General features: G+C 38.8%; 1 protein-coding gene across 1 annotated transcript in view; it reads left to right on the top strand.

The window, feature by feature from the left end:
• CORIN (corin, serine peptidase) overlaps nt 1–25,852 on the top strand; it is a 304,969-nt gene that overhangs the window by 140,415 nt on the left and 138,702 nt on the right. Inside the window, 1 exon segment of the mRNA XM_052642198.1 lies at nt 2,676–2,857. Coding sequence (XP_052498158.1) covers nt 2,676–2,857 — 182 coding nt within the window.

The raw sequence follows: 25,852 nt of genomic DNA, 5'->3' as shown, positions 1-25,852 counted from the left end.
TCACTTGGGGAACATAGCTTTGACGGTAGGAAGGGGAAAAATGTTTAGCAGCAAGTATGGCTTCCCCGGTGGTGTTAGTGGTAAAGAATCCGCCTGCCAAGCAGAAGACACGACTTTGGTTCCTGAGTTGGGAAGATCCCCTGGAGGAGAAAATGGCAACCCACTCCAGTATTCATGCCTGTAGAATCCCATGGACAGAGGAGCCTGGTGGGCTACAGTCCTTGGGGTCACAAAGAGTCGGACACAACTGAGTGACTAAACAATGATGCTCTGGTGGAGGTGGCTTTCCAGGTGGGGTGCTGGAGTGGGGTGGGCAGGATGGTATCAGGACGTTGGGACACAGGTCAGGGACTAGGAAGCAAAGGAAGAATGCTGAAACCAAGCCAAGCTTGCTGTGTAGCTTTATTGTGGGCTCTTACACCTGGGAAAGAAAGAGAAAAGCCTTTACCCTTTCCTAGTGTTTCTTAGCCCCTTTGGCAAATACTGATTGATTGGAGGTTAAGTAGAAGTTTGCAGAGTGATGGGAGAACCCAACTACTGTGTATGTGGTTGGTTCACTGGGAAAGTGCATACCAGGTTTTGAATTAACCTTGAGTTATGCTTTTGGGACATACATTCCTAAAGTAAGGACTCATGTGTAATAGAGTAGTTAATAGTCCTTGAATCGGTTGGCCTGGGTTTGAATGCTGGCTGGGACACTCACTAACTCAGTGATCTTGGAAGAATCTCATCTATTTTCTGTGCTTCAGTTTCTTTATTTGTATAGTAGAGATGACAGTAATGGTATTGCTGGTGGTGTACTGTAGTGAGAAATGAGTTAATGTGTATGTAGCACTTAGAGCCTAGCAAAGTAGAAGCAGTTGCATAGGAATTCTGTGTTCTCCACATTCCTCCACCACGTTTCTCGGTTTTATTTGAGAAAATATGTAAGGTCTCTGGAATAAGATCTAGGAAAGAAAATCTTCGCAAAAATGTTACTTAAGCAGAATTTTCAGTTCTATGAATATCTAATTTATTTCCTGAATGGCAATCAGGTGTCTCCTTTCCACTGAGATACTTGCTTGGACTAATTCATATTTTATGTCTAAAGCTAATTCTTTCAAATGCAAAACTTCTTCTCACATCTTCACTAACAAATTTGGATATATGTTAATATAGTTATGTGAATATTAGGATTCTAAAATTTACTTAATTTTAAGACAAGTTTCTGAGAAGAAGGACAAAAGTGTTTGTATCTAAATGTAATTGTTGAGTACTCTTTTCCCACATTTTTATATATAAAAGATCCTTTCATAGACTTGATCCTTTCTGTTTTAACTCAGTGGCTGGCATATCCCTTTATGTTCCAGTGATCTATAGATGAATGAGTGCAGAATTATAAATGTGTTTGTTGGATCAAGGAGTTCTTAAAGCCAAATTATTAGGTCCTTATGTGAGAATATGAGATATGGGATGGTAGATAGGGCATGGGTTGAATGTTAAAAATCTGGATTCTCTCCCTGCTTCATCTGCTATGAAGCTGTGTATCTCAGAATCTCCCTAGACTTCCCTCAGATGAAGGATTTGAATGAGGTATTGATTAAGATTTCTTACAGATCTGATACTGTATGATTCTGAAATTTCTGATTGACCTTGCATTTTTGAAGTGTGTGCTTTGCTTTGACTGACATGTATATTTTCTTTCCTAGTTTTCTTAAAAATCATTTGAGATGCCTTTGCCAGATGACCAGCTAGGGTGAGAGGTGCTGTCCATAGCTCAAAGTAGAAAAAGCTGCCTGGATCTGCAGGAAAACAAGACCATGACCTTGACATTGTAGTGTCCCCATCCCCAGACACAGGGACTCAGATCCAGCAGTGTTTGATTGCATGTCAGATGAATAAAGACAAACTCCAAAGCATTATTACCTTACTGCTAGTGGACAATTGTTTGTGTTTTGCTATTTTGCAGAAGATAGCATAGAAATGAAAAGGTAAATTACTGTACAAGGTTTCAGAGTTGCCATTTGTTTGTGTAATATTTTCTGTTCTAGGGAGACAGTGTAGGTTAAGGAACAGCTTTCTCTCTATCTGCTTCTCAGAGATACTTTGAATTTCTCAGAGGGTTGATAAAGAAATGAGATTAACCTATTTTGTGATCTACTTCTGCCTTTTCATTTTGGGGACATTCATTTTCATGTTAATTTATTCCTTATGGCAATGGCACCTCACTCCAGTACTCTTGCCTGGAAAATCCCATGGACAGAGGAGCCTGGTAGGCTGCAGTCCATGGGGTCGCTAGGAGTCGGACATGACTGAAACAACTTAGCAGCAGCAGTAGAGCTGGTTTTTGTTTTTGTTTTTTTTTTTTTGGTTGACAGGTTTACTTAACACAAGAAATCTCAAAAAAAAAAAATCATTTTGGATAAAACCTTCTACAAGAGAGAGTTAGATGATCTGTTATTCCCTCTGTTATTCCTTTCATTTCTAGCTTATTCCCTCTAGAATCATGACAGTGAGGTGGCTAAAATGCTTGTTACAGGGTTAAAGGTTGTTGTTGACAATTCAAGTTGTTGATTATAGTAAATATAAATTAAGGTATTATTGTAGCATGGGTGGCCAACTTTTCTTTAGTTTAATTATTATTTTGAGAAAGAGTCTGTAAAAACATTAATTTCCACCTTTCTCTTTTCTTCTAGTCATGGACTCCTGCCTTGTAGATCCTTCTGTGAGTCTGCAAAAGAGGGCTGTGAGTCAGTCCTGGGAATGGTGAATGCCTCCTGGCCTGATTTCCTCAAATGTTCACAGTTTAGAAACCAAAGTGAAAACAGCAATGTCAGCAGGATTTGCTTCTCACCACAGCAGGAAAACGAAAAGCAATGTAGGTGTCTGCATTTTGTTGCATTTTTTAAAGTTTTTTTAATTGAAGTTCATGCTAGGAAATACACAAATAATGCGTATAGTACAATAAATTTTAACAAAGTGACCAGAGTCATGTAACCAGCATCCAGACCAAGAAATAGAATAGTAACAGCAACCCAGAAACCCAACCTTCCTACCAGTGATCTGACCCTCCTAAAAGAGACCTCTATACAGGCTTCCATCACCTCAGGTAATTTTGCCAGCTTCTGAACTTGATATCAGTAGTATCAATCGTACAGTATGCATGCCTTTTTTGTCTCACTCCATTTGCTCAACATTATGTTTTAGAGATTCACTGTATTTTCATCTACTTGTAGTTTATTCATTCTCATTTTTTATGGTATTCTAATATATTTTATGGGGTTCCCTGGTGGCTCAGTGGTAAAAAATTCACCTGCCCATGCCTGCCAGTGCAGGAGATGCAAGTTCAATCCCTGAGTTGGGAAGATCCCTGAGAGAAGGAAATGGCAAACCACTACTGTACGCTTGCCTAGAAAATTTCATGGACACAGGAGCCTGGTGGGCTACAGTCTGTGGGGTTGCAAACAGTCAGACATGACAGCAACTAAATAATATGTTTTAGACCACAATATAGTTTTCTACTCTGCTGTTGACAGACATGTGAGTTGTTTCCAGCTACTGTGCATGGTGATGCTATGACTATTCTTGTACATGTCTTTGATGGAACATGGCTATGTCTTTGTTCAGCAAAACAGTTTTTTAAAGTGGTTATGGACATTATATTCCTCCTAGCTATGAAAGTTGCACTTGCTCCAAATTTTCCCCAACACTTGGTATTGCCAGTCATTTTCATTTAAGCAGTTCTGATGGTAGTGTTGTGGTATTTCTTTGTGGTTTTAAGTTGCATTTTCCTGATGAATGGGGCTGAATTTTCAAGCTGTTTTGGTTATTTAAATATCCTTTTTTGTAAAGTGTCTGTCCAAGTATTTTGTCCATTTTTTGATTGGGTAGTCCGTCTGTTCCTGATTTGTAGCTCTGCATGCATTCTGTATAGAAGTTATCTGTTGGATATATGCATTGTAAAGGTTGCCCACTGGCTGGCTTACCTTTCTTCTGTTAGTGTCTATTATGGGATAGAAAGTCTTGATTTTAATGGGTCTGTATTATTAATCTTTTCCAATCCTCAGTTTTCCAGATTCTCATGTTACAGTATGTGAAAGCCTCTTTCTAAATTACTAGGAGGGCCCTTTGGCTTCCACAACATGAGTTACAGTTGCCTGCAGTTTTGAGTTCTTTTTCTAGAATATTGATGCTTGAAGGCGATGGCACCCTACTCCAGTACTCTTGCCTGGGAAATCCCATGGATGGAGGACGTAGGCTGCAGTCCATGGGGTCGTGAAGAGTCGGACACAACTGAGCGTCTTCCCTTTCACTTTTCACTTTCATGCATTGGAGAAGGAAACGGCAACCCACTCCAGTGTTCTTGCCTGGAGAATCCCAGGGATGGGGGAGCCTGGTGGGCTGCTGTCTCTGGGGTCACACAGAGTCGGACATGACTAAGTGACTTAGCAGCAGCACTAAGCCATCCAATCCATTGTCCTTATAGTTACTTACTAAATACATGGTAAGTCACCCCATTGAGTGCATTCTTTTCTATAGGTTAAGTATTCCAGTTCACTTCTGATAACGATTTTAACAATTGGACCACGCCTGATGCCAGGGAATGTCTGTCTCCACCTACCATCAATAATGGCAACTTCACTCTCATGCCAGCAGTGAGTGATCCAGATCAATAACCCCATCAGACTGCCTGCTTTCCAGGACCACTCCTGCAACTGTCACAAGCTGGGTCTTTCAGAAGCAGTCACTGAGATGGAATTTGTTGTACAGGGTGTTTATTAGGTATCAGCACTTGTGTGAAGGAGGAGAGAGAAGGCAGGATTAGGTGGAGGCAGAAGCTGAAATGTGATCCAGAGCCACTGAAGCTTTGGCTAAATCCTCAGGGAGTTCTGGGGCTCATGTGGTCTCAGGGACTTGTTCCATGTTGGGACAAGTCAACCAGGTCTTTATACCCCCACCTGAAGCCGCCACTGGATGTGATCCTTCTTGGGAAGGATGTGCTCTTGTTTAGGGCCGTTCTCTGAAGCTGAGGCTAAACCTGAAGCATCTGAAGCCTGTTGGCTGACAGTGGGGGAAGCAGATTCTCTCCTGAAGGGCAGGAGTGTAGACTGGGAACAGACCACATTGATCCAGTAAGAAGTGCACTGATTTTGCTCTCTGTTTATAAGACAGCATCAGTAAGACTCCACCTCCCTCCCATTTGTTTCCATTCTGAGAATGCGTTTCTCTGGTGAGCCTTGCTGTTAGAAACCAAGGTGTTTATTGCTTTCTGTTCCTCCTTGGCAGTCCCAAGTTGTAATTTTTTTTTTTTGGTAGAGCAGCAAGATTGCTAGATTTCCACTTGGCTTTACAGAGGTTTTCTACCTAACTCTTTGGCTTGTTCTTCACAGCAGAAGCCTTTAGGGGAAATCCTTCCACATGATAGGCCTGCCCTTCTCTGTGTCTCCTTTCCCGCTACATCCTTGGCGCCTTAATTTCCCATTCCTCTGGTAGCATCAAAACTCGAATTTTTGTCTGTCTACCTCTGTGGGATTACCAAAAAGTTCTACTGGCTTCTCTGCCTCTTTGCAGTGGCCCTATGTCCAGGTTCTCAGTTTCTAGCACTGTGCCAGGAATCGGCAAGTTCCAAGGGGTAAAAGCATCCATACATAGAATGTAGACTGTTTGATCTGAAGTTGTCTTCTCTCTGGATCTTAGCCACTCACCTCTTAATAGTCTCACCAGCTATCAGAGGCCTTTAAACGGATGTTTCTTGTGTTTCATCTGGCTTTTCCAGTTTTACTTGATGGGAGGGACATTAACCTGTCACAAGTTACTCACCCAAGCCAAAAGTAAGGGTTTGTTTATTTCTTTTTAACACACTGTACAGTAGAGGTCTACTGCTAAATTAGGATTCCCTCCAAAAGGTTGTATACAGCAATAAACAACCAGAATGATGAGTGAGTGTACATGAAAAAGAAGCCCTTTTAATTCTTTTTCAGCTACATCTCTCCCATTTTAATAAGAACACTTTATTAGTCGTCATTTGGAAAAAGTAGCCTGTTGATATAGGATTGAAGAATCTACTGAGAAAATTTGAAAATAAAAAAATCATCAGTGTTCCATAACATGATGGTCCTAAAGTATCAGTTTTTAAAATCAAAGTAATACCAATATTCTTTAATAGCTCTAGGTGAAATGCTGCTTCACATATATTCCTCAAATATCAGAAGATAGTACAGATCTTTCCATCTTGGAAAAGATTGATGGCTTTGGAAAAGATCTGGGAAGATATATTAAAGAAACTTACGTTTTAAGAGAACAGAAATGTCCTAAGTACACTCATCTGAGATCCTCTATTTGTCAACCTTTTTAGAATTCTTTATACTCTTTTTTTTCCATGTAGAGTTAATTCTCTGAAAATGAGTCTGATAATCAGTGTTTGATGCAGTATTTTCCTAGAATTTAAAATAATTTTTCCATCTCATGCTTGATAGATGAACGGTATGCTAGCCATCATAGGTATATTCATAGGGCATGTGCTAGGAAAGAACCACAGTTAGCTGTGATATTTATGTATGCATGAGAATATAATTTCTAGCACACACACACATAGTTACTTAAAAATGTTCATATACTAAGAATATTGTATGCCAGGTAGAAAAGTATGAATTATATAATATTACCTTAATCATATAAGGGTTTGTGTTGTAGGAGCAGTTATGAATATAACTTGTGAAAGTCTTTTTCTCATTTTTTCACTAATTTAGTAAATATTCATTGAATATTCAGTTCTGAGCATTATTGCAGGTAATATGAAAAAATAAAAGGAAGTACAGAAACCACGATATTGGTTTATATCCACCTGGAGTGATGGTTCTCAACCAGAGATAATTTTGTGACCCCTCCACCTGGGAACATTTGACAATGTCTAAAGATAATTTCCTGGTGGCTCAGATGGTAAAGCATCTGTCTACAATGCGGGAGACCTGGGTTCGATCCCTAGGTCAGGAAGTTTCCTGGAGAACGAAATGGCAACCCACTCCAGTACTCTTGCCTAGAAAATCCCATGGAGGAGGAGCTTGGTGTCCATGGGGTTGCAAAGAGTCAGACATGACTGAGCAACTTCACTCAGAGATAATTTGGTTGTCACAACTCTGGGGACAGAAAGAGTTGCTACTGGCATTTTGCAGGTAGAGACCCACCATACTGTAAAAACATCCTGAAGGACATAGGGCAGCTACCCACACAAACTGTTTGGTCCCAAATGCCAGTAGTGCTCCTTTTGAGAGACTCTAGGCTGGGCGTGATGTTTTGCAAGGTACTTTCTAGTAATAATAATACTTCTCGTACTCCCTACCTTTAAGGAGTATTAAGAGTTAATACTTTAAGGAGTGTTAAGCCTAATTTGGTAGATCTATATATGAGAATGTGAGAAACAATGTCAAAAGAACATTAGTAACTCCATATAGCATGCTGGCAGATAGAAACTATAGAACACAGGTTAAATGTCAATGGAATAGAAGTGGAGTCAATGACATAAAGGAGTTCTGAATATTTGAAAAATGAAGGGTCTCGCTTGACACAGAGGAAGCAAGGGGGTGTCCTGGGTAGGCATTCAGCACTGCGGACCTGTGTTGGGTGTCAGGTGTCTATTTAGCCCATGAAACAAATGATGATTAAAAGTTGACTCCCATCTTAGTTTTCTCCTTCCAACTTGTCAAGTCATTTGCCCAAGAAAACAGCAGCCTCGCTTTTACCTTGTGAGCCCCATTCTCCTTTCCAAAGTGCTTTCACAGCTGTTAGCTCACATTGCTTCCAGAGTAAATCTCTGAGGTATTATCATCTTCATTTTATAAATTAGGAAACTGAGGTTCAGGAAGATTATCCCAAGATTATTTTAAATCAGCCCCCCAGTTCTGTTTTCATCCTGGGACCGTCCTGGGATTTGATTATTAATCTTTGAATGCTCCCCTCTGTTACAGCCTCCTTCTCACAAGAGCTTTCAAATGCCTTTTTAGACTGAGTTGAGCCAAAACTCACAACTTGTAATAGCTGCTTTTCCCAATGCACAGCTCTGTAAATTTAATTCATCTTGTCATAGCATCTTTTAAATCAGTCGTAACTCTGAAGATATTTTGTTCTCATATGGAAGGATACTCAGTTGTCTTACCCTTTCTATCTTCTATCAATGCCTGGTCCTGTAAAGTAAATAATGTGCTAACGTGATAATGCTGTGGAAACTGTTCTCAGGTTTTTAAAATAAACATTAGTGTGTGTTTCCATAGTTGAGCTGTGAGAACTCAGAGGGCTAAAGGTCAAGGTCCATCAATCATTCTGAGCTGTCTGACTAGCCCTTTACTCTACCTTGTCTGAAATTGTGTATGGGAAGTAGTTTAGGAATAGATCTCTGCTGCTATGAAAGAACTTCAGCTATTTATCCTTTCATTTTCCTCTTCCTTTTCCGAGTATCTTATTTGCTTTCTTAGCTTTGGTTGTTGCGATAAACCACTTCAGTATGTTAGCTCCAATATATTGTTGTCTCAAGATCTCAGTAAAACATAATACCCCCTTTCTCCTTTTGTGTTGTGAATTCACTTGGGAAAATTACTCTTTCTTTGAGGTAGTGTCAATATTTTGCCAGAGGTAGATGAGTAGAGTTACCAAAATTAGCCACACATTTTTCATTACAATGAATAATCAGATATAATGAGATTTTCCTAGAACCTCAAATTTTGTAACATTTATAATTTTAAATTATTGACAATTTAAATTATAAAAGCATGTTCTTTCTTTGATATATCGCTGCTTCTTTTAAGGGCACCAAACCTAAATCTGAAGACTTGTTTTCAAGCCCTAGTTGTTTTATTTAATAACTGGGTGGTCTTGAAGCAAGTTTCATAAACTCTTTTTACTTCTCTTTCCTCAATTTTGTTTTACAGTAGGAATAATACCTGGGTGGTAGAATGGTTTTATGGACTAAATAAAATACTGTATTTAAAAATATTTTGGAATCTATACTGCACTATGAAAATGTAAACACTTCAGTATAACAGACATTTAGAAGCATGTTCTATGGACCATGTAGTCAGTCAGGAACTGGGAAGGAAAGCTGGAATGCAGAATTTTTTAAAAAGCTTATTTATTTGGCTGCATCAGGTCTTAGTTGCCCCTCATGGGATCTCTTTAGATGTAGCATGTGAGATCTAGTTCCCTGACCAGAGATCTAACCCAGGCCCTCTGCACTGGGAGCATGTAATCTTAGCCACTGGACCAGGGAAATGCTGGCATGCCGACTTTTTAAAGTGCTCATAAGCCCATAGAGAGCTAGACAGATGAGGACACAGGCAGGGCCTAAGACAAGGATTTGAGCACAAATCATATGTTTGGGAGAGGTGTGGACCAGTGGAGGAGTAAGGAGGTGGTTCAAGGGATGGAAGGTGGCCAGTAAAGGTAAATTATGAATCCAGCTACCATTGTGGTCAACTGGAGCTTAATGTCATGGTAAAATCTGGGAAATAGTGTATGAGTTGTACAATATGACTCCAAATTACCCGACTAGAGTGATGAGAAACTTGGGGATACCCTTCCTTCCTTTAGCCTTTGAAGCTGATAAGGATCTACCACAGCCTATAAGTACTATGTCCTGTAAGAGCAGAGACATGGGATTGTGGAGGAGGAAGTCTGAAACCTGGCTGCACCCTACAACAGAAGGCCTTTGTCTCTGGTTATTTCTCCTTCATCTGTGGCACTCTCTTTGCCTTTGTTTCTAGAACACTGCTCTGTTTTGGTTTGTTTCCCATACTCTGGCCACACTCCAGTCTCTCCTCCTCTCCTGGCTCCTGAAATATTGATATTCCACAGAACTCTGGTCTCAACCCTCTTTCCTCAATAGTCTATTCATTTTGTCTAGGAAACCTCATAGTTGCTCGTAGCCACATAAGTACTGATGACTCTTAAATCTGTACTTCATCCCCAATTTTATTCCATCCCTCAGGCTTTCAACCTGTATTCTGAAGTCCTTGCTCCAACCTCTCAAGCAAAGCTACTTTCCCCTAGATCTCCGGGAATTGTCATCCATGTTGCTGAATTCTATGGGAAGTTCTCAGTCTTCCCCTGACTTGACCTCCTGCAAATTTTGCCACATTTAATCACTCTCTTCATCCAAGATAAACCCTTTAGGCTTCCAGGGAGGTTTTCTTTCTACTTTTGGTCTGTGTGCATATTCAGTTGCATCTGATTCCTTGTGATCCCATGGACTGTAGGCCACCAGGATTCTCTGTCCATAGGATTTTCCAGGCAAGAATATTGGAGTAGATTGCCATTTCCTCCTCCCGGGGACCTTCCCGACCCAGAGTTCAAACTCGTGTTTCCTGCAAGTCTCCTACACTGTAGGCAGATTCTTTACCTCTGAGCCACCAACAGAATTTCTTTCTACTCTGGCCACCTATTTTCAGCCTCCTTTGATGTTTTCTCCTCATTTCTCTCACCTCTAAACACTGGAGTGCCCCAGGGCTCATTTCTTGGATCGCTCCTCTTTTTAATGGTCTAGTTCAGGCTCATGGCTTGAAATACCACCAGACACTGACATCTACCAGCATGGATCTCAAACCCGCACATCCTCTAAACTCTGGGCTTGCATGTATATGTATGCTTGTGCTACACACTCACACCACACACACACGCACACACTGCTTTCAGCTTTCTAGTTATTTCTACTCGAGTGTCTGCAAAATGTGTTAAGCATAGTAGGTCCTACATACTACCCTGATCTAGTATTGCCCCCACCCCTGCTCTCTTCCAAAGGCTACTCATGTTAGTAAGTAACAGCTTCATTCTTCTAGTTGTTTCAGCCAAAAGCCTTGTATTATCCTTGACTTTTCTCTTTCTCTTCCATACCATATCTGACCTTTCAGATATCTTACTGTCTCTACTGTCAAAATATATACATAATCCAACCAGTGTTCACTATCTCCATGACCACCCCTGGCTCTGGTCATTTCAGTTCCTGCTTGGATTATCCTTCCACCTCCTTATTAGCATCCTTGCTTGCCCCAGCAGGTTGTTCTCCATACAGAAGCAAAAGGGATCATTTAAACATTTACATCTCTCCTCTCTAAGTTTTCCCATCTCCCTCAATATAAAAGCTACTATCCCTACGACCTTCAGGGCACTCCATCAGTATCATTGCCTCGCATGACTCCAGGGGGGCGCCAGTCACACAGAATTCAAGATAAACAGTGCCTGCTAGAGTTGTACAACACAGACATCCTGCCCTTCATTATCTTGCCCCTATCATCTCTCTGATTTTTCTCTGAATACTTACCTTTTTGCTCTTAAGGCTCCAACTCCTCTGCCTGCAATGCTCTTCTCCTAGAGATATTTTCTCAGTTCTTTAAAGCACCTGTCTGTAGGGCAGTAACATAGAACATGTTAGGGAGAATGATCACAGATAAGGGAAGGAAGAGAAGCCATGGGAATAACAGCTATTGTTACTATTGTGGTTATTAAAAGACTTGGAAGAACTCTTAATAAACTACACAATCAACTTGTCCAGTACTTGAATTTCATTTGGCTGTGAATTGAACCTTGAAGGTTTTAAAAATCATTTAAAGTCCCTAACAATCTCTTTCCATCTATGAACCATGAGGAATGCTCAGCTTGTGGATTTCCTCTGTTTTCTGTGAGAGCCAGTCTTGTTTTGACTTCCCTCCTTCCCATGCCAGCTAAAGAAGCAGTGCCAAATAAAACAGATTTCTTGTTGAGCCTAAGTACTAGCTCTTCTCTTTGGGTTCAGTAATTCTTGTTTATAGATCATTTGAGATTAGATGTCTATTCTCTGCCAGATATTGCTTTGCTTGAGATGGCACAGTGGTTCCTAAAACAGAAATAGAGAGATGTCCTTTCCTCACCTGCATTTATTCATTCTTCCTCTATTTTCAAGTTAATAGCATAGCTTGGAAGTTGATAACTCAGAAACCCAATATCATGGGTTGATCCCTGTGCATCTTACAGAATATTATTTTGTTCAGTGGCTGCTTTTTGTTCCATATTGCCTCTTGCTATCAGAAATCCACATTTGTGGTCTTACAGATGATAATAAAATGCAGAAATGTTTATCAACAAAGCAAAAGTTTGATTTTTTTGATATATGTAATTATAAATTCATAGTGCTAAGCCTATTATATTTTGGTCAATAAGCAGTCTGACCACTCTAACAAGAATGCTGGTAATTCACATGTGAACAATTCAAAGTCTGATCTATTTTAATTCTATCTCCAGCTTTATATATCTATGTTGATCAATTTAATCACAGCAGATACATCTTTATAGAACCAGGTAGCTGAATAAAATTGCTGGTTGTTTTTTTTTCCACACAATAAAAATATTAGCTTTGTTCTGTTTCATATTTCTCTCTAAAAATTCCTAAGACTGGATACTACCTGTCCTTTTGATGGACATAACTCCTTACACTCAGTCAGTTCTCCTTTAAATTGAGCTCCAGGAATGTGGCAATTTCCTGATAATTCAGACATCCTAGAGTTTGAACTCTACACTCTGGGCCACCCACTGAAACTAATGCATGATTCAGAATCATCTCATCAAAGTCTGAATCTCTTCTGAAATTGAGACTTCATTATGCCAAATAGCATCACGATTTTTATAACTTCAATTCCATTGAGCTCAGCAGTTGGGAAGTAATTGCCATCTCCATTTCATCTGCTCAATCCATATGTTTGGAGTCTAAACCTCTGTGCACATTTAAACAAAATGAGCCAAATTCATATTGAGGAGGCTGTGTATGTAACATAGTATTCAGAGGTATGGTCTTCCAAATATTTTTGCTTGTGGGACCCTAAAAGGATTTTGAAAAATTATATACCTCTTTCACAATTTTAAGTTAATATTTAAAAACTTTAAATCATGAATGTAAGCAGTTGACAGAGTACAATCTAAAGGATATTACAATAATCAACATTTTAAAAATGAAACTGTTATATTACTCTTTTAAATGTGTTCAGTGGAATTTAAATACCATAGTGACTTGGCACTCACAGCCATACAAAATTTGCAAGCTCTTCTTTTAATATTGGACAAATATTATATAGCTTCTCTTTTCACACTTCTATTTCCCTTTGCTCACAGAATTTCATTCTGGCATATTCTTTTAAATGCTTATAATTATTTTTATCACCTTAGAAAAAAGCCATATATGAGAGTGGATGGAAATTATTACTTACAAAACACTTCTCTCATTTATGAGACTGAGTGTTAGCATTTTGATTAACTTTCTGTAGTAATTGTGACTTAAGTCTATTATGTGTTTATAAATAATTACTAAGCTCAAATGTGACATTTGTTGGAAATTCATCTCTCATTCTGTTAGATGGGATGATTTCTTTTAAAACTGGTTTGTGTAGAATGGAACAGGGTTTGGCATCTATTCCATTTCTACTTTTTTTGTCTTCTGGATTGTAATGACTTAAAGACTTATTCATATAATTAAGTACATGGAAATAAAAGGAGTTTACCATAATAATGATCTTTAATTATTTAAAGAATTTTCTAGGTTAATATAAAAAGTCACATAGTAATAATCTACCATTAAAATTATTAGAGTCTTGGTTTGATTCTTCTCCTATTTTTGAAAGTAAGAATTGGAAAGCACTTTACTTGCCCATGAATTTATTATCCTATCATTAGTCTTCATGGTCTCAATTTCTGATAATTTTACCAGGATTTATCAAACATCTATTTATTTTATTTATCTAACATCTTTCAGTTAGATCACTTTGTTTAAATCCGTATACTGAGAAAGAATTGGGAAACTGAAATATTGTTAATTTCAATTTATCTTTGATAATACAATAATTTTGATGAAAAGCTTTATATGCTATCATATCCATTAAATATATGCATCAAAACTTTGAAGCTGTTTATTTGCTTCATTCAGTTTACATAGAATTTACCTAATTGATAAAGCCAAACTTCACTCTTAAACTAATTGGCCAAATTAGAGTGACTTTCTAACAGAAATAAGCTGAGTTTTAGTTTATATTAGTGTGTTAATATATGTCCCTGTGTAAAGTATCTTACTTTACTTCTTAATATACACAACAAAATTCAGTTTTTTCTTGTGTACAATTCTGTGAATTTTAACACATGCATAGATTCATATAACCATTAACACATCAGGATACACAATAGTTCTATTACCCAAAATGTGTACTCATGTTATCCTTTGTGGTCAAACCCACATTCCAACCCCATTGATCAGCTCTTCAGACTTTTAGTCATACCTTTCATGTAAACAGAATTACAGTATCTTTTGAGACTAAACTTCTTTCACTTACAGTGATACCTTTAAGATTAATTCATGTTGTTACTTGTATCCACTATTAGTGTTATTTTTACTATTAGTATTTGATTTCTATGTATGATGACTTACTTGTTGTAGGACATTTATTTTTAATGCATGCCTGTACCTCAAGCTCAAGCAAGTTTTCCCAAACCTCATCCTGCGTGGCCCCCAGGACTCAGCGCCCCTGAGTTGGCATGTCCTCTTAGCTGCCCTCTCTGCAAGATTCCCAGCTACGGCCTAAAGGACATTTTTTATTTCCAACTTTTAGTGATTATGAGTATTATTGCCAGCCATTTACTTAAATTTCTTTATGCAAATTCCTCCAGGATAAACACCTAGATTGGTAAGTGTTTTATTATATAGGAATTGCCAAACTGTTTTCTAGACTGGCTGTTTTGTTTTGCTTTCTCACCAATAATATATGTGAATTCCAGTTGCTCCATAATCTCACCATTGTGTGGTATTGTCTGGTTAATTTGTATTGCTTTTGTGTTAGCTATTCTACTAGGTATGGAGAGGTATCTCATTGTGGTTTTAATCTGCATTTATTTGATGACTAGTGAATGAGCATCTTTAACATGCTGATTTCCCATTGGTATGTCTTTTTTGGTGAAGTGCCCATTCATTTCCTTTGCTCATTTTCTCCCCCTTGGGTTGTATTTCTTATTGTTGAGTTTTGAGAGTTCTTTGTATGTTCTCGGTGACAAATCTTTTATTGATTATGTGATTTGGAAATATTTTCTCCCAGCCTACACCTGTCTTTTCATTCTCTTCACATTGTCTTTCACTGAACAGACACTTTTATTTCAATGAAGTCTAATTCATCAATCTTTTTTTGTATATTACATGATTTTGTATCAAAGAACTCTTTGCCTTAGGTATGTGCATGAAGATTTTCTCTTATAATTTCTCCTGAGACTTTTATACTTTTCATTTTATTTTAAACTATGGTGAGTTAAATTTTGCATAAAGTGTGAAGTACAGGTCAAGTGGTATTTTCTTTTTCAAATTGTTATACAATTTTTCTAGGATCACATGTTGAAAAGACTATCCTTTCCTCATTAAATTGCTTTTGTACCTTTGTTCTGCTAATTTACCATGTTCATGTGGGTCTGTTTCTTGATTCTACTCTGTTCCATTCTGTATCTACCCAAAACCATTCTATCTTAATTATTATAGCTTTATAATAAGTGTTAACATCTTGGTGGTGTGAATTTCTCACCTGTGTTCTTATTCAAAATTTATTTTTACGTTCGAGTGTCTTGTCTTTCTGTATAAATCCTGCAGTGATTTGATTGGAATTGTGTTAAAGCTATCAATCAGTTTAGGAAGATGTCAATTTGATGGCTTAATCATATTGAATCTTTTGAACCATAACCTTGGTTTATCTTACCATTTATTAGGTCTTCCTTGACCCTGATATCAACATTTTCATTATATAGATTTTGCACATATTTCATTGGATTCTTTTAGAGCTGTTGTAAAAGGTATTGTTTTTATGATATTGGTCTCTTATTTTTCTTTGTTGTTATGGTAAACAGAATTGTAATATACTCTCCATTACCCAGGAGTGCCACTCTACCTATATAATTTCCCAATTTTTGAATGTCGACATGAATTGTGTATATGATATGATAGTCACTTCTGTTATATGTTCCAGCTGACTTTGAGAAAGGTAGAGTATGAATGGAAGGACTGACATAATCATTTGAATCCTTAAACTCTATTCTTGGTTCCTGATAGTTTTTATTATGAAAGATATTGAATGTTATCAAATGCTTTTTTCTGAGTCTGTTATTTTGATCATTTGGTTTCTCTTTAGTTTGGTAATCAGGTGATTACATTTTTAAAATTTTTTGGATGTTGAACTAGCATTGCTTCTGAGAATAAACCCCACTTGGTTGATTATTTTGTGCCTAAAGATGATTTTCCTTGAATTTATTCTATCAGGTTGATGGAAAAGCTCAGTCATTCTGAATGAACTTTTTGGCCAACCCAGTAGTAGGGGGCTGCTGTGATTCTTTGTGGAGAATCCCATGGACGGAGGAGCCTGGTGGGCTGCAGTCCATGGGGTCGCTAAGAGCCAGACACAACTGAGCAACTTCACTTTCACTTTTCACTTTCGTGCAATGGAGAAGGAAATGGCAACCCACTCCGGTATTCTTGCCTGGAGAATCCCAGGGACGGTGGAGCCTGATGGGCTGCCGTCTATGGGCTCGCACAGAGTCGGACACGACTGAAGTGACTTAGCAGCAGCAGCAGCAGCTGTGATTCTAAAGTCTAAATTTATATCTTTCACTAGATTTAGGAAGTTATAATCATTTATTTTTCAATTTTCTGTACAAATTTTTCTCATTTCCTTCTTGGATTTTAATGACATCAGTGTTAGATCTTTTCATAGTACCCAACTGGTCCCTAAACTTATGTTCTTTTTTTTTTTTTTTCTTTTCAGTCTTTCTTCTCTCTCATGCAGGTTGGATAATCCGTTAATCTATGTTGAAGTTCACTGGCTCTTTCCATTGTCATCTCTGTTCTGCCATTCTGTGGCTCTTAAAAAAAAGGAACTTAGTTATTGTATTTTTTAGTTCTAAAATTTCTACTTGATTCTTTCTTGAAGTTGTTATTTCTCTACTGAAAACTTCTGTCTTTCCATTCATTTCAAACCTATTGACCATTACTTCATGGAGCATGTGTATAATAGCTGCTTTAAAGTCTTCGTCAAGTAATTCCAACATCTACGTCATCTGAGGGTTGGTGTTTATGTTTTCACTGGGGTTACTGAGAATGTTCTGCTTTTTAGTCTGTCAACCGATTTGGAGTAACAAGTCGGCATTTTGAGTACATTATGAAATTCTAGGCCCTGTTAAAATTCTCTGGAGGATGTTGGTTTCCGCTTGTGTTTTGTTGTTTCATAGTCACCTGACCCACTGGGATTCAGGTCACAAGTTCCATTATACTTTCTGTGGGCTTTGGTTCCAATGTCAGTTTAGTTTTCAAAGACTTTGTTGTACCTCTTGGATCCTCCCCACATGTATGCCTCCTGTGGACCAGTCTGGTACCTGGGCCATGCCTACATTGCAGTTTACTTCTCAAAGATTTTGGTATTATAGTTCAAGCCATTTTTACAGATTCATTCCCGGGAAATACGCTCAGAACTTCATACACAGCTTCCTCCTCTGTGGCCTCCTGGAAACTCCCTAACTCCCAGGGACCCTTCCTCCTGTTTTTTTGTTTAAAAAGCTGTAGTTTCATCACCCATTCAGTGTCATACCCACCACTGGGGCGAATACACAACCTAGGCTGTTGCTGTCTACCCTGTTGCAAGCATACTGCTTTATTACTGGGACCTCCCTTCAAAGGAGGGTCAAGAGAAAAGACACCTCGGGGATTTCCCCTTCTCTTTGCTGGGCAGGGACCCTCCCTTCCATTTCTCTGACCAGGGAGAGAGTTTCTCTTGACCATGCCAGCTAAATATTTCCATAATTTTACTACCCTGATTCTGTGTTGCAAAATATGGGTGGAAAAAGAAAAACACTAGAAAACGCACTTCGTTATTAGTCTTTTTTTTTAATTGAAGTATATTTGACATATAGCATTATGTTAGTTTCAAATGTACAATGTAATGACTTGATATTTGTATTAGTATATTTTAAGTTAAGTTCCCTTTTCAATCTGCCTGTTATTCCTTCCTTTTCAGATACCAAGGATAACTTGCTTTACGTGTTTTGTTGACAATATTCAGTTATAATTAGAGGGGTAATGAGGTGGAATGTTCTTATTCCATCTTAACTAGAGCTGGAAGCTTAGGCTCTCACTTTCTATCTCTAATTTTAAGATATGTATTTAGGTAGACAGACAGACAAAACTCAAGGCTTTGACACAAATTTGCTGTCTGAAGGAAATAAGCACTCTTGCCTTCAGTGCCCTTTTAGCTTTGCCCATCAAGAGGTTTTCCTTAAGGACAATGTATTCTCTGACATTTGAGGGGTGAGGATGCAAGACAGCTAAAGGGAAGGTAGTTTGTACTGTCTACTGTTTGGAACTCCAGAGGCTTCACCCTTTAGGATTATATACCACCACAGGCTTGGAATGGATAAGAGATGTGTTTTTACTTGTTTCAAGTCATTCATAGGACATTCCGACAGGGGAGGTGAGAAAAGAAAAACTGATGATTTCGTCCTTGCATGTGGCCTCAAGTAAAGGCAACTGTAGTAGAGAGGGAAATTAAGGATATGGAAATTGATTCCCTAAAAATCTGCCTGTATGTGCCCTTGGAAAGTCTTTGCCTCTGGCTGTTGTGGAATCATACAGGCCTGGCTACTATTCTGGTTCTGCTTCTCCAGTGATAATCTGAAGTTGGAAACAGACACATTTAGTGTAGATATGAATCACAAGTGACAGAAAAGGATGTGCACATGTACAAGTGACAACATTAGTATATATGGAAGTGATAACATTAGTGATATGTGATAAGTATCAAGCACAGAGGGCTTCCCAGGTGGCACTAGTTATAAAGAACCCAGCTGTCAATGCAGGAGATGTAAGAGACACAGGGTTCCATTCCTGGGGTCGGGGAGATCCCCCGAAGGAGGGCATGCAACCCACTCCAGTATTCTTGCTTGGAGAATCCCATGGACAGAGGAGCCTGGCGGGCTATAGTTCATAGGGTCGCAAAAAGTCAGACACAAGTGAAGTAAGTTAGCACACATGCACGTATCAAGCACAGAAAAGTGCTGAGTAATTGTGAAGGTGGAATAGTTAGAGGCTGGTGGGGCTAATCTATGGAAATGGCATTTTGATAGAGATATGTAGAAGGGACGATCAATTACTTTTAAGTTAAGCTTCTCTTGACTGAATATGGTTAAAGGCAGTTATGAAATTAAACAAGAAAAAAAAATCCCCAAAGATATAGTGGTCAGACTTTCCAATCTAAATAAGACAGTCTTAATAATAACATTTAATGGGAATAGCTGTAACAATAATGATACATAACATTTGCTTAGTATTTATTATGTATAAAGTGCTGTGCTAAGTGTTTTAGAGACATTTTCTCACAGCAGCACTGTGAGGGTTATGGTTATTCTTCCTGTTACAGCCTGAATGTTTGTGTCCCCCTTCTCAAATTCAAATGTTGAAACGAATTCCCTCTGGAGTGGTATTACGAGGTGGAGACTTTTGGGAAGTAATTGGGTTTAGATGAGGTTGTCAGGGTGGATCCCATGATGGGATGTAACCTTTTATTAAAAAAAAAAAAAGAAAAATACCAATATTTATTAGTGCTTAGAGAATTGCTAAGAGTCGGACATGACTGAGCGACTTCACTGTTCACTTTCATGCATTGGAGAAGGAAAGGCAACCCACTCCAGTATTCTTGCCTGGAGAATCCCAGGGACGGGGGAGCCTGATGGGCTGCCATCTATGGGGTCACACAGAGTCGGACACAACTGAAGCAACGTAGCAGCAGCAGCAGCAGAGAAATGCGGCAAACCCTGAAGAGAAGCAAAAATGCCCTTTTAAAGAAAAGAGCCCAGAACTTGCTCTCTCCCTGAGCACACACCAAGGAAGGCCGTGTGAGAACATAAATCAGGTGGGCCCTCACCAGGAATCTAACCCTGCTGGCACCCTAATCTTAAGATTCCAGAAGCGTGAAAAATAAATATTTTTTGTTTAAGCAACCCAGTTTGCAGATTGTTATGGCCACATGAACTGGCTGAGATACTGCCCATTTTGTAGGTGAGAGAGCTGATGCTTGGAGAGGTTAAATAACTTGCTCAAAATTACAGACGCATGACTTGACAGAGCTGATATTTGAACCTGATATTTGTTTTGATCTGGGCCTGTTAAGAGTTCAAAGACCTAGAATGACCCTGTTATAAAACATAGTGCACTCATTTTAAGAGAAGAAAAGAGGATTTCTATGTGCATCTAACTTAATAGCATTCAGAATGAGCACAAAGTGCTGTGTGTAGACTACTTATTTAAAAATCACTCCTTGCAGGTACTTAGAATAAAGATTAGACCTATCACATTAGGCCCACAAAAGAAGCAAAGGGTTTATTTTATGCAGAAAGTATATGTTGTATAGGGACATTTCTGTATATATGTACATGTGTCTATATAAAACACACAATTGCATATATTAAGCAAATACCTTAACCTAATATCAATAACCTCAGATGTGCAGATGACACCACCCTTATGGCAGAAAGTGAAGAGGAACTAAAAAGCCTCTTGATGAAAGTGAAAGAGGAGAGTGAAAAAGTTGGCTTAAAGCTCAACATTCAGAAAACGAAGATCATGGCTTCTGGTCCCATCACTTCATGGGAAATAGATGGGGAAACAGTGGAAACATGGCTGATTTTATTTTTTTGGGCTCCAAAATCACTGCAGATGGTGATTGCAGCCATGAAATTAAAAGACGCTTACTCCTTGGAAGAAAAGTTATGACCAACCTAGATAGCATATTCAAAAGCAGAGACATTACTTTGCCAACAAAGGTCCATCTAGTCAAGACTATGGTTTTTCCAGTGGTCATGTATGGATGTGAGAGTTGGACTGTGAAGAAAGCTAAGCACTGAAGAAATGATCCTTTTGAACTGTGGTGTTGGAGAAGACTCTTGAGAGTCCCTTGGACTGCAAGGAGATCCAACCAGTCCATCCTAAAAGAGATCTGTCCTGGGTGTTCATTGGAAGGGCTGATGCTAAAGCTGAAACTCCAATACTTTGGCCACCTCATGCGAAGAGTTGACTCATTGGAAAAGACTCTGATGTTGGGAGGGATTGGGGGCAGGAGGAGAAGGGGACGACATAGGATGAGATGGCTGGATGGCATCACCGACTCGATGGACGTGAGTCTAAGTGAACTCCGGGAGTTGGTGATGGACAGGGAGGCCTGGTGTGCTGTGATTCATGGGGTCGCAAAGAGTCAGACATGACTGAGTGACTGAACTGAACTGAACTGAACAATTTGTGATTAGATACGCAATGGTTACCTGTACATACCCCATCAGCTTCTCTCTCTTGTATTCTTTATGGGAATGTTTCTACTTTTCTTTTTATTTCTCATGGTTGGCCTTTTGAATAAATCCCAACACAGGACAAAAAGTGGCTGTTCAGTTTATAACTGCTGCTATTGACCTAAAACTCTGAACTCCAAGGAAAAGTTTAGAGTTTTGCTCTCAGGCTCCTTCAACAAGATGTCAGAAATGTGAGGCTTAATTCAGGCTAAGACTCTGTACTGAAAATAAGTGCCTGTTGGTAGGCTTCTAAGTGAAGAAAACATACAATGCTCAGATCTGCCCGGTATAGAATAGGAGTGATAAAAATAAAAGAGCCTCAAAATATTTTTGTTTCATGAAATCTTCTATTCTGCCAGTCAAATATAGAGGCAGACATGAATGCACTGACCTTTTATTTATTTCTGTTATCTGTAGCACATTTTTGCTATTTTTATGAAGCAAGGCCTTACAAGTTGATTTGACTGGAGCAATATGAAGTAAGATGCAAGACAACATACTTCTAGCAAGAAAGCAACAGCTGTATCTAGGACCCTGGTTCACTAAAATCAACTCAAATGTGAAAAACAGAATGTTCTGGATGAGGTGTAAAGTTTATCACTCAAAAATCTTGAGAGTCTTTGGTAGTTACTCTGTCCACTCAGTAGCATGTGAAAGGTCTGAAAGAGTTAATGTTTTCTGAAATTGCTTCATATACCCAGCCAGTGGCCCCACAGGACCTGGCTTTTTACACCATAGGATTTTATGAAATACTATTCTTTGGAGTGGCTAAGCTGTTTCCAATTTTCCCAATTTGGACTTCAGAAGACCCTCTGCCAAGAGTAACTTTTGAATAGAGGATTTTTACAGATTTTTATAAGATACAATCTGAAGACTGGAAAGTTTCTTGCTTAATTGCAAAACTCAACAGCCAGGGGATTAATATTTGAATGTTGTAAAAAAACATATTTATGTTGTTGTTCTAATAGAAAACCAACTGTTTCATATGATGTAATAGCCCGTTTAGAAGAGCAAATTACTAGAAAAATTTAGGTAAAGGGGAATTATTCTTATGTTCCTTCTGTTTTCTGGGAATTCAGCTTAAAAGACATGCACTCATGCCTTCTTTCAGCAGTTATGGAGCATCACCTATGCGCCATTCATGTGTGCAGCAAAGAGGCTTGGCGTGTCTACCCTGTGTTGAGATTGTTTCTGGCACTGGGGATTCAGGAGTAAACATGGCGGACAAAGTCCTGTGCTGAAGGACTCATACACTGGAGGTTTGTGATCCACTGGGGAGCGGAAAAGGCAGAAGGAGTGATAATAAGCAAATGTTTGGTTGGGAACAGGTAGAAGGTAGTGGTGGTCTTAGTTCCCAGCCAGAGATTGAATTCAGGCTGCAGCAATGAGAGTGCTGAATCCTAACCGCTAGACCAGTGGCCAGTGACAAGGCCCTGGCCCGTACTGCTTTGCAGAAAATGATTTTCCACAAAGAAATGGAAAGTAATGAAACAAGTAAAGTTTATTAGGAGGAAAAAGGGTACATGTGAATAGGCACACACAGGCTGGTTCAGAGAGAAAGTTCCACTCTTGTGGTAGTTTGAATCACTATGGGCCATTTCTTTTCGGTTTTCTTCAATCAATCATCTTGCTTCACCTGAGTTCATATTTGGTGTATCTCAAGGTCTTCCCATTTGTCTGCACACATCGCTTAGCCAAGATGGAGTCTAGGGAAGAGGCTTATGGGTAGGTTGACATCACTTCTCTTTTGACCTGCAAGGAGCCTTTCTGTGTATGTATAGTTGGGAAGGTCTTCTTGACCTTGAGAATGAGAAATATATGGTTTCTGTCTTTTATCTGGGCAGGTCTCAGCGCCTCCTTCTCTTCATCCTGGATTATTTGTCCACAGGCACAAACTCCAGCTGCTCAGCCTGGGGCCTATCTGTCTCCTGCCTCAGTGGTTGCACCATTTGTCAAAGTAGAGGCTACAGGGAACAGAATAGTTTGGGAATAGTTTGACTTGTGAATTTCCTGGTCTCATGAGATAGTGATTCGTGTCACTAATGTTGTGTGTCCATCTTAGCATTTGGTGCCAAGTCAGATGCCCAACGGAGAAGGCAGTGCTGACCCACTCCAGTACTCTCACCTGGAAAATCCCATGGATGGAGGAGCTGCAGTCCACGGGGTCGCTAAGAGTCAGACATGACTGAGTGACTTCACTTTCATTTTTCACTTTCATGCATTGGAGAAGGAAATGGCAACCCACTCCAGTGTTCTTGCCTGGAGACTGCCAGAGATGGGGAAGCCTGGTGGGCTGCCATCTATGGGGTCGCAGAGAGTCGGACACGACTGAAGTGACTTAGCAGCAGCAGCAGCAGCAGCAGATGCCCAAAGGCCATTCTGCCTGGCTGGCTGAACTCTAGTCTATTTTTATTCCTACTTGGGATATTGTGCTCATTTGCAGCCTTGTTCTCCCTCCCCTGTGCTGTCTCTGTACCTCCTCCAAAGTTCATTGCCAGTTTATCACTCTTATGTTGTGTACAGGGCTGTCTGTATCTTTGTTCCTCTCGTATCTGGTACTTAGCCTTCCCAGTTTCTTCCTGTCCTGGCATGATTCCCCAAACAATATCAACTGAAACTCCTATAATCAGCAGTCACAAAATGTAATAAGGGTGTTTCTTCACCCCTATATTTAAATGTCATGCCAATGCTTTATCTTTTATTCTGTGTCATGCCTCATATAGGTCTCATAGATTGAACCCGAAAGACTAAAATACTGGAGAAATTTGTCGTTGGGCTCCTGGTCCCAATATTTTTTTGTACAGGGCAAATGCCATTAAATTACAAAATAAAACCAAGGATATAAAAGCAGTTGGCCATTTAACCTCACATGTTTAACTTTTAGATTTCATCTGAAGGAAAGAAGTAGGTTGTGGAAAGTGATCTGAGCCTGCTTGGAAGTGTGAGAGATAGTATGGATGAAGGATGGGGGCCGGTGAAAGAAAGGGCTGAATGAAGGATTTCTCTGCTGGAAGAATACAGACTGGTTAGAGAGGAAATGAAAGCTGGGAAAACTGGAGGGGGCCTTTGAAGTGGAGAATTGGGAGTCTGCACTTGATAAGGAGAACAATAGTGAGGCCACTGGCGGGGTGGGGTGACCTGGTCAAAGCTGTGGGTGAGAAAAAACATTTTTTACCGACCGGTAAAATTGAGTATGTACCGGTTTTGCATGCTTGAGTTGTCTATTAGAGCCATTGTTGTTGCTGTGAAACACCCTGAAGGACGTTACAATGGAAAATAAATGAGAAAAATCCATGGTTCTGAGATTTCTGAGTTTCAACACAAAAACATTACTTTTCCCTTAAGGAAACTAATTACAACTTGTCGTCTTCTTCAAAGGCAAGCATCTTTTTGGACTTGGCCAACTTCATTTTTTTTTGAAAATTTGCTTTAGTTGTGATGTTTGTAATATTATTTCTATAGGAATTTTGTTTATAACATCAGAGCTAATAGGGACTTCTCTACTTTGTATTATAGAGAATGTATTCTCTATTTTTTTCCAATACATTATCCTTTCAGTTAACATTTAAAAGTGGCCTTATTTTCATTTACTTTTTAGTAATATTTGTAAAGCATTAGCATTCTTGTGTTATAATTGAAGCCATCTTTTTTTAAGCTGATGCACAGAAATAAATGCCTCTTATCTAGGTTGGAACACTGAGACTTTTCTCATAGCTGTATTTAGCTATAAGTTATAACTGATTGCAATTTATAAATCATTAATTATAGTTTATGATAATAATAATTATAAATAGTAAAAGAACTTTATATACATTCATATATATACACATATATATGTGAAAAATACTGTTCTCTGTGATTTAACATTGAGTTGGATCTAAAAGGATATGACACTGGACTAAAATACCCAGGCAATGACTCTAATTGTGTTTCTGATAGAAAACAAAGGTGTTTAAATGCTTTTTGGCTAATATAACCCTATCGACTCAGAACTGTTGAGTTGCAGAAGTTGTGTACATATACAATCATTTTATACAGTTGCTTATATAACTGTTATGTGTCATTGTTTAAAGGCAAATAATTAAAACACATTGGATAAAAGAAAAAACTTTCATATTTGCAAGTCTGTTCTTTTGTTTATTGTTGCAACTTCATATGCCTTTCTTCTTCTAAAATCATGCAGTTAAACCAAAGTCTAGGTATGTGAAAGCCCAAGGACAAATCAAATATTGGAAGATCACAGTTGTTTGCACTAAGCACTGAATACTCCAAATGAGTCATTGTATAAACTGAACAGATGTTGGGAGCAAGTTGGCACGCTGTAATGAACCTCATTTTCATCATATATCATTGGGTTATTCTTTGGCGCCTCCAAGGGTAGATGTGCTTTCTAAACAACCAATTTACTACTAGGGAGCAACATAAACAAGTAGGGAAAACAGAGTACTACATTTAGTTCAATTGAGTATGTCAAATGACAATTTGAATAGCTTCCTTAACATTCAGATGTTGAAAA

This window comes from Budorcas taxicolor, chromosome 6 (genome assembly GCF_023091745.1).
Source record: "Budorcas taxicolor isolate Tak-1 chromosome 6, Takin1.1, whole genome shotgun sequence".
In the NCBI taxonomy this organism is placed as follows: domain Eukaryota; kingdom Metazoa; phylum Chordata; class Mammalia; order Artiodactyla; family Bovidae; genus Budorcas; species Budorcas taxicolor.
Note: the sequence above shows the minus strand (reverse complement) of the source record. Positions and strands in the feature narration are given on the sequence as shown.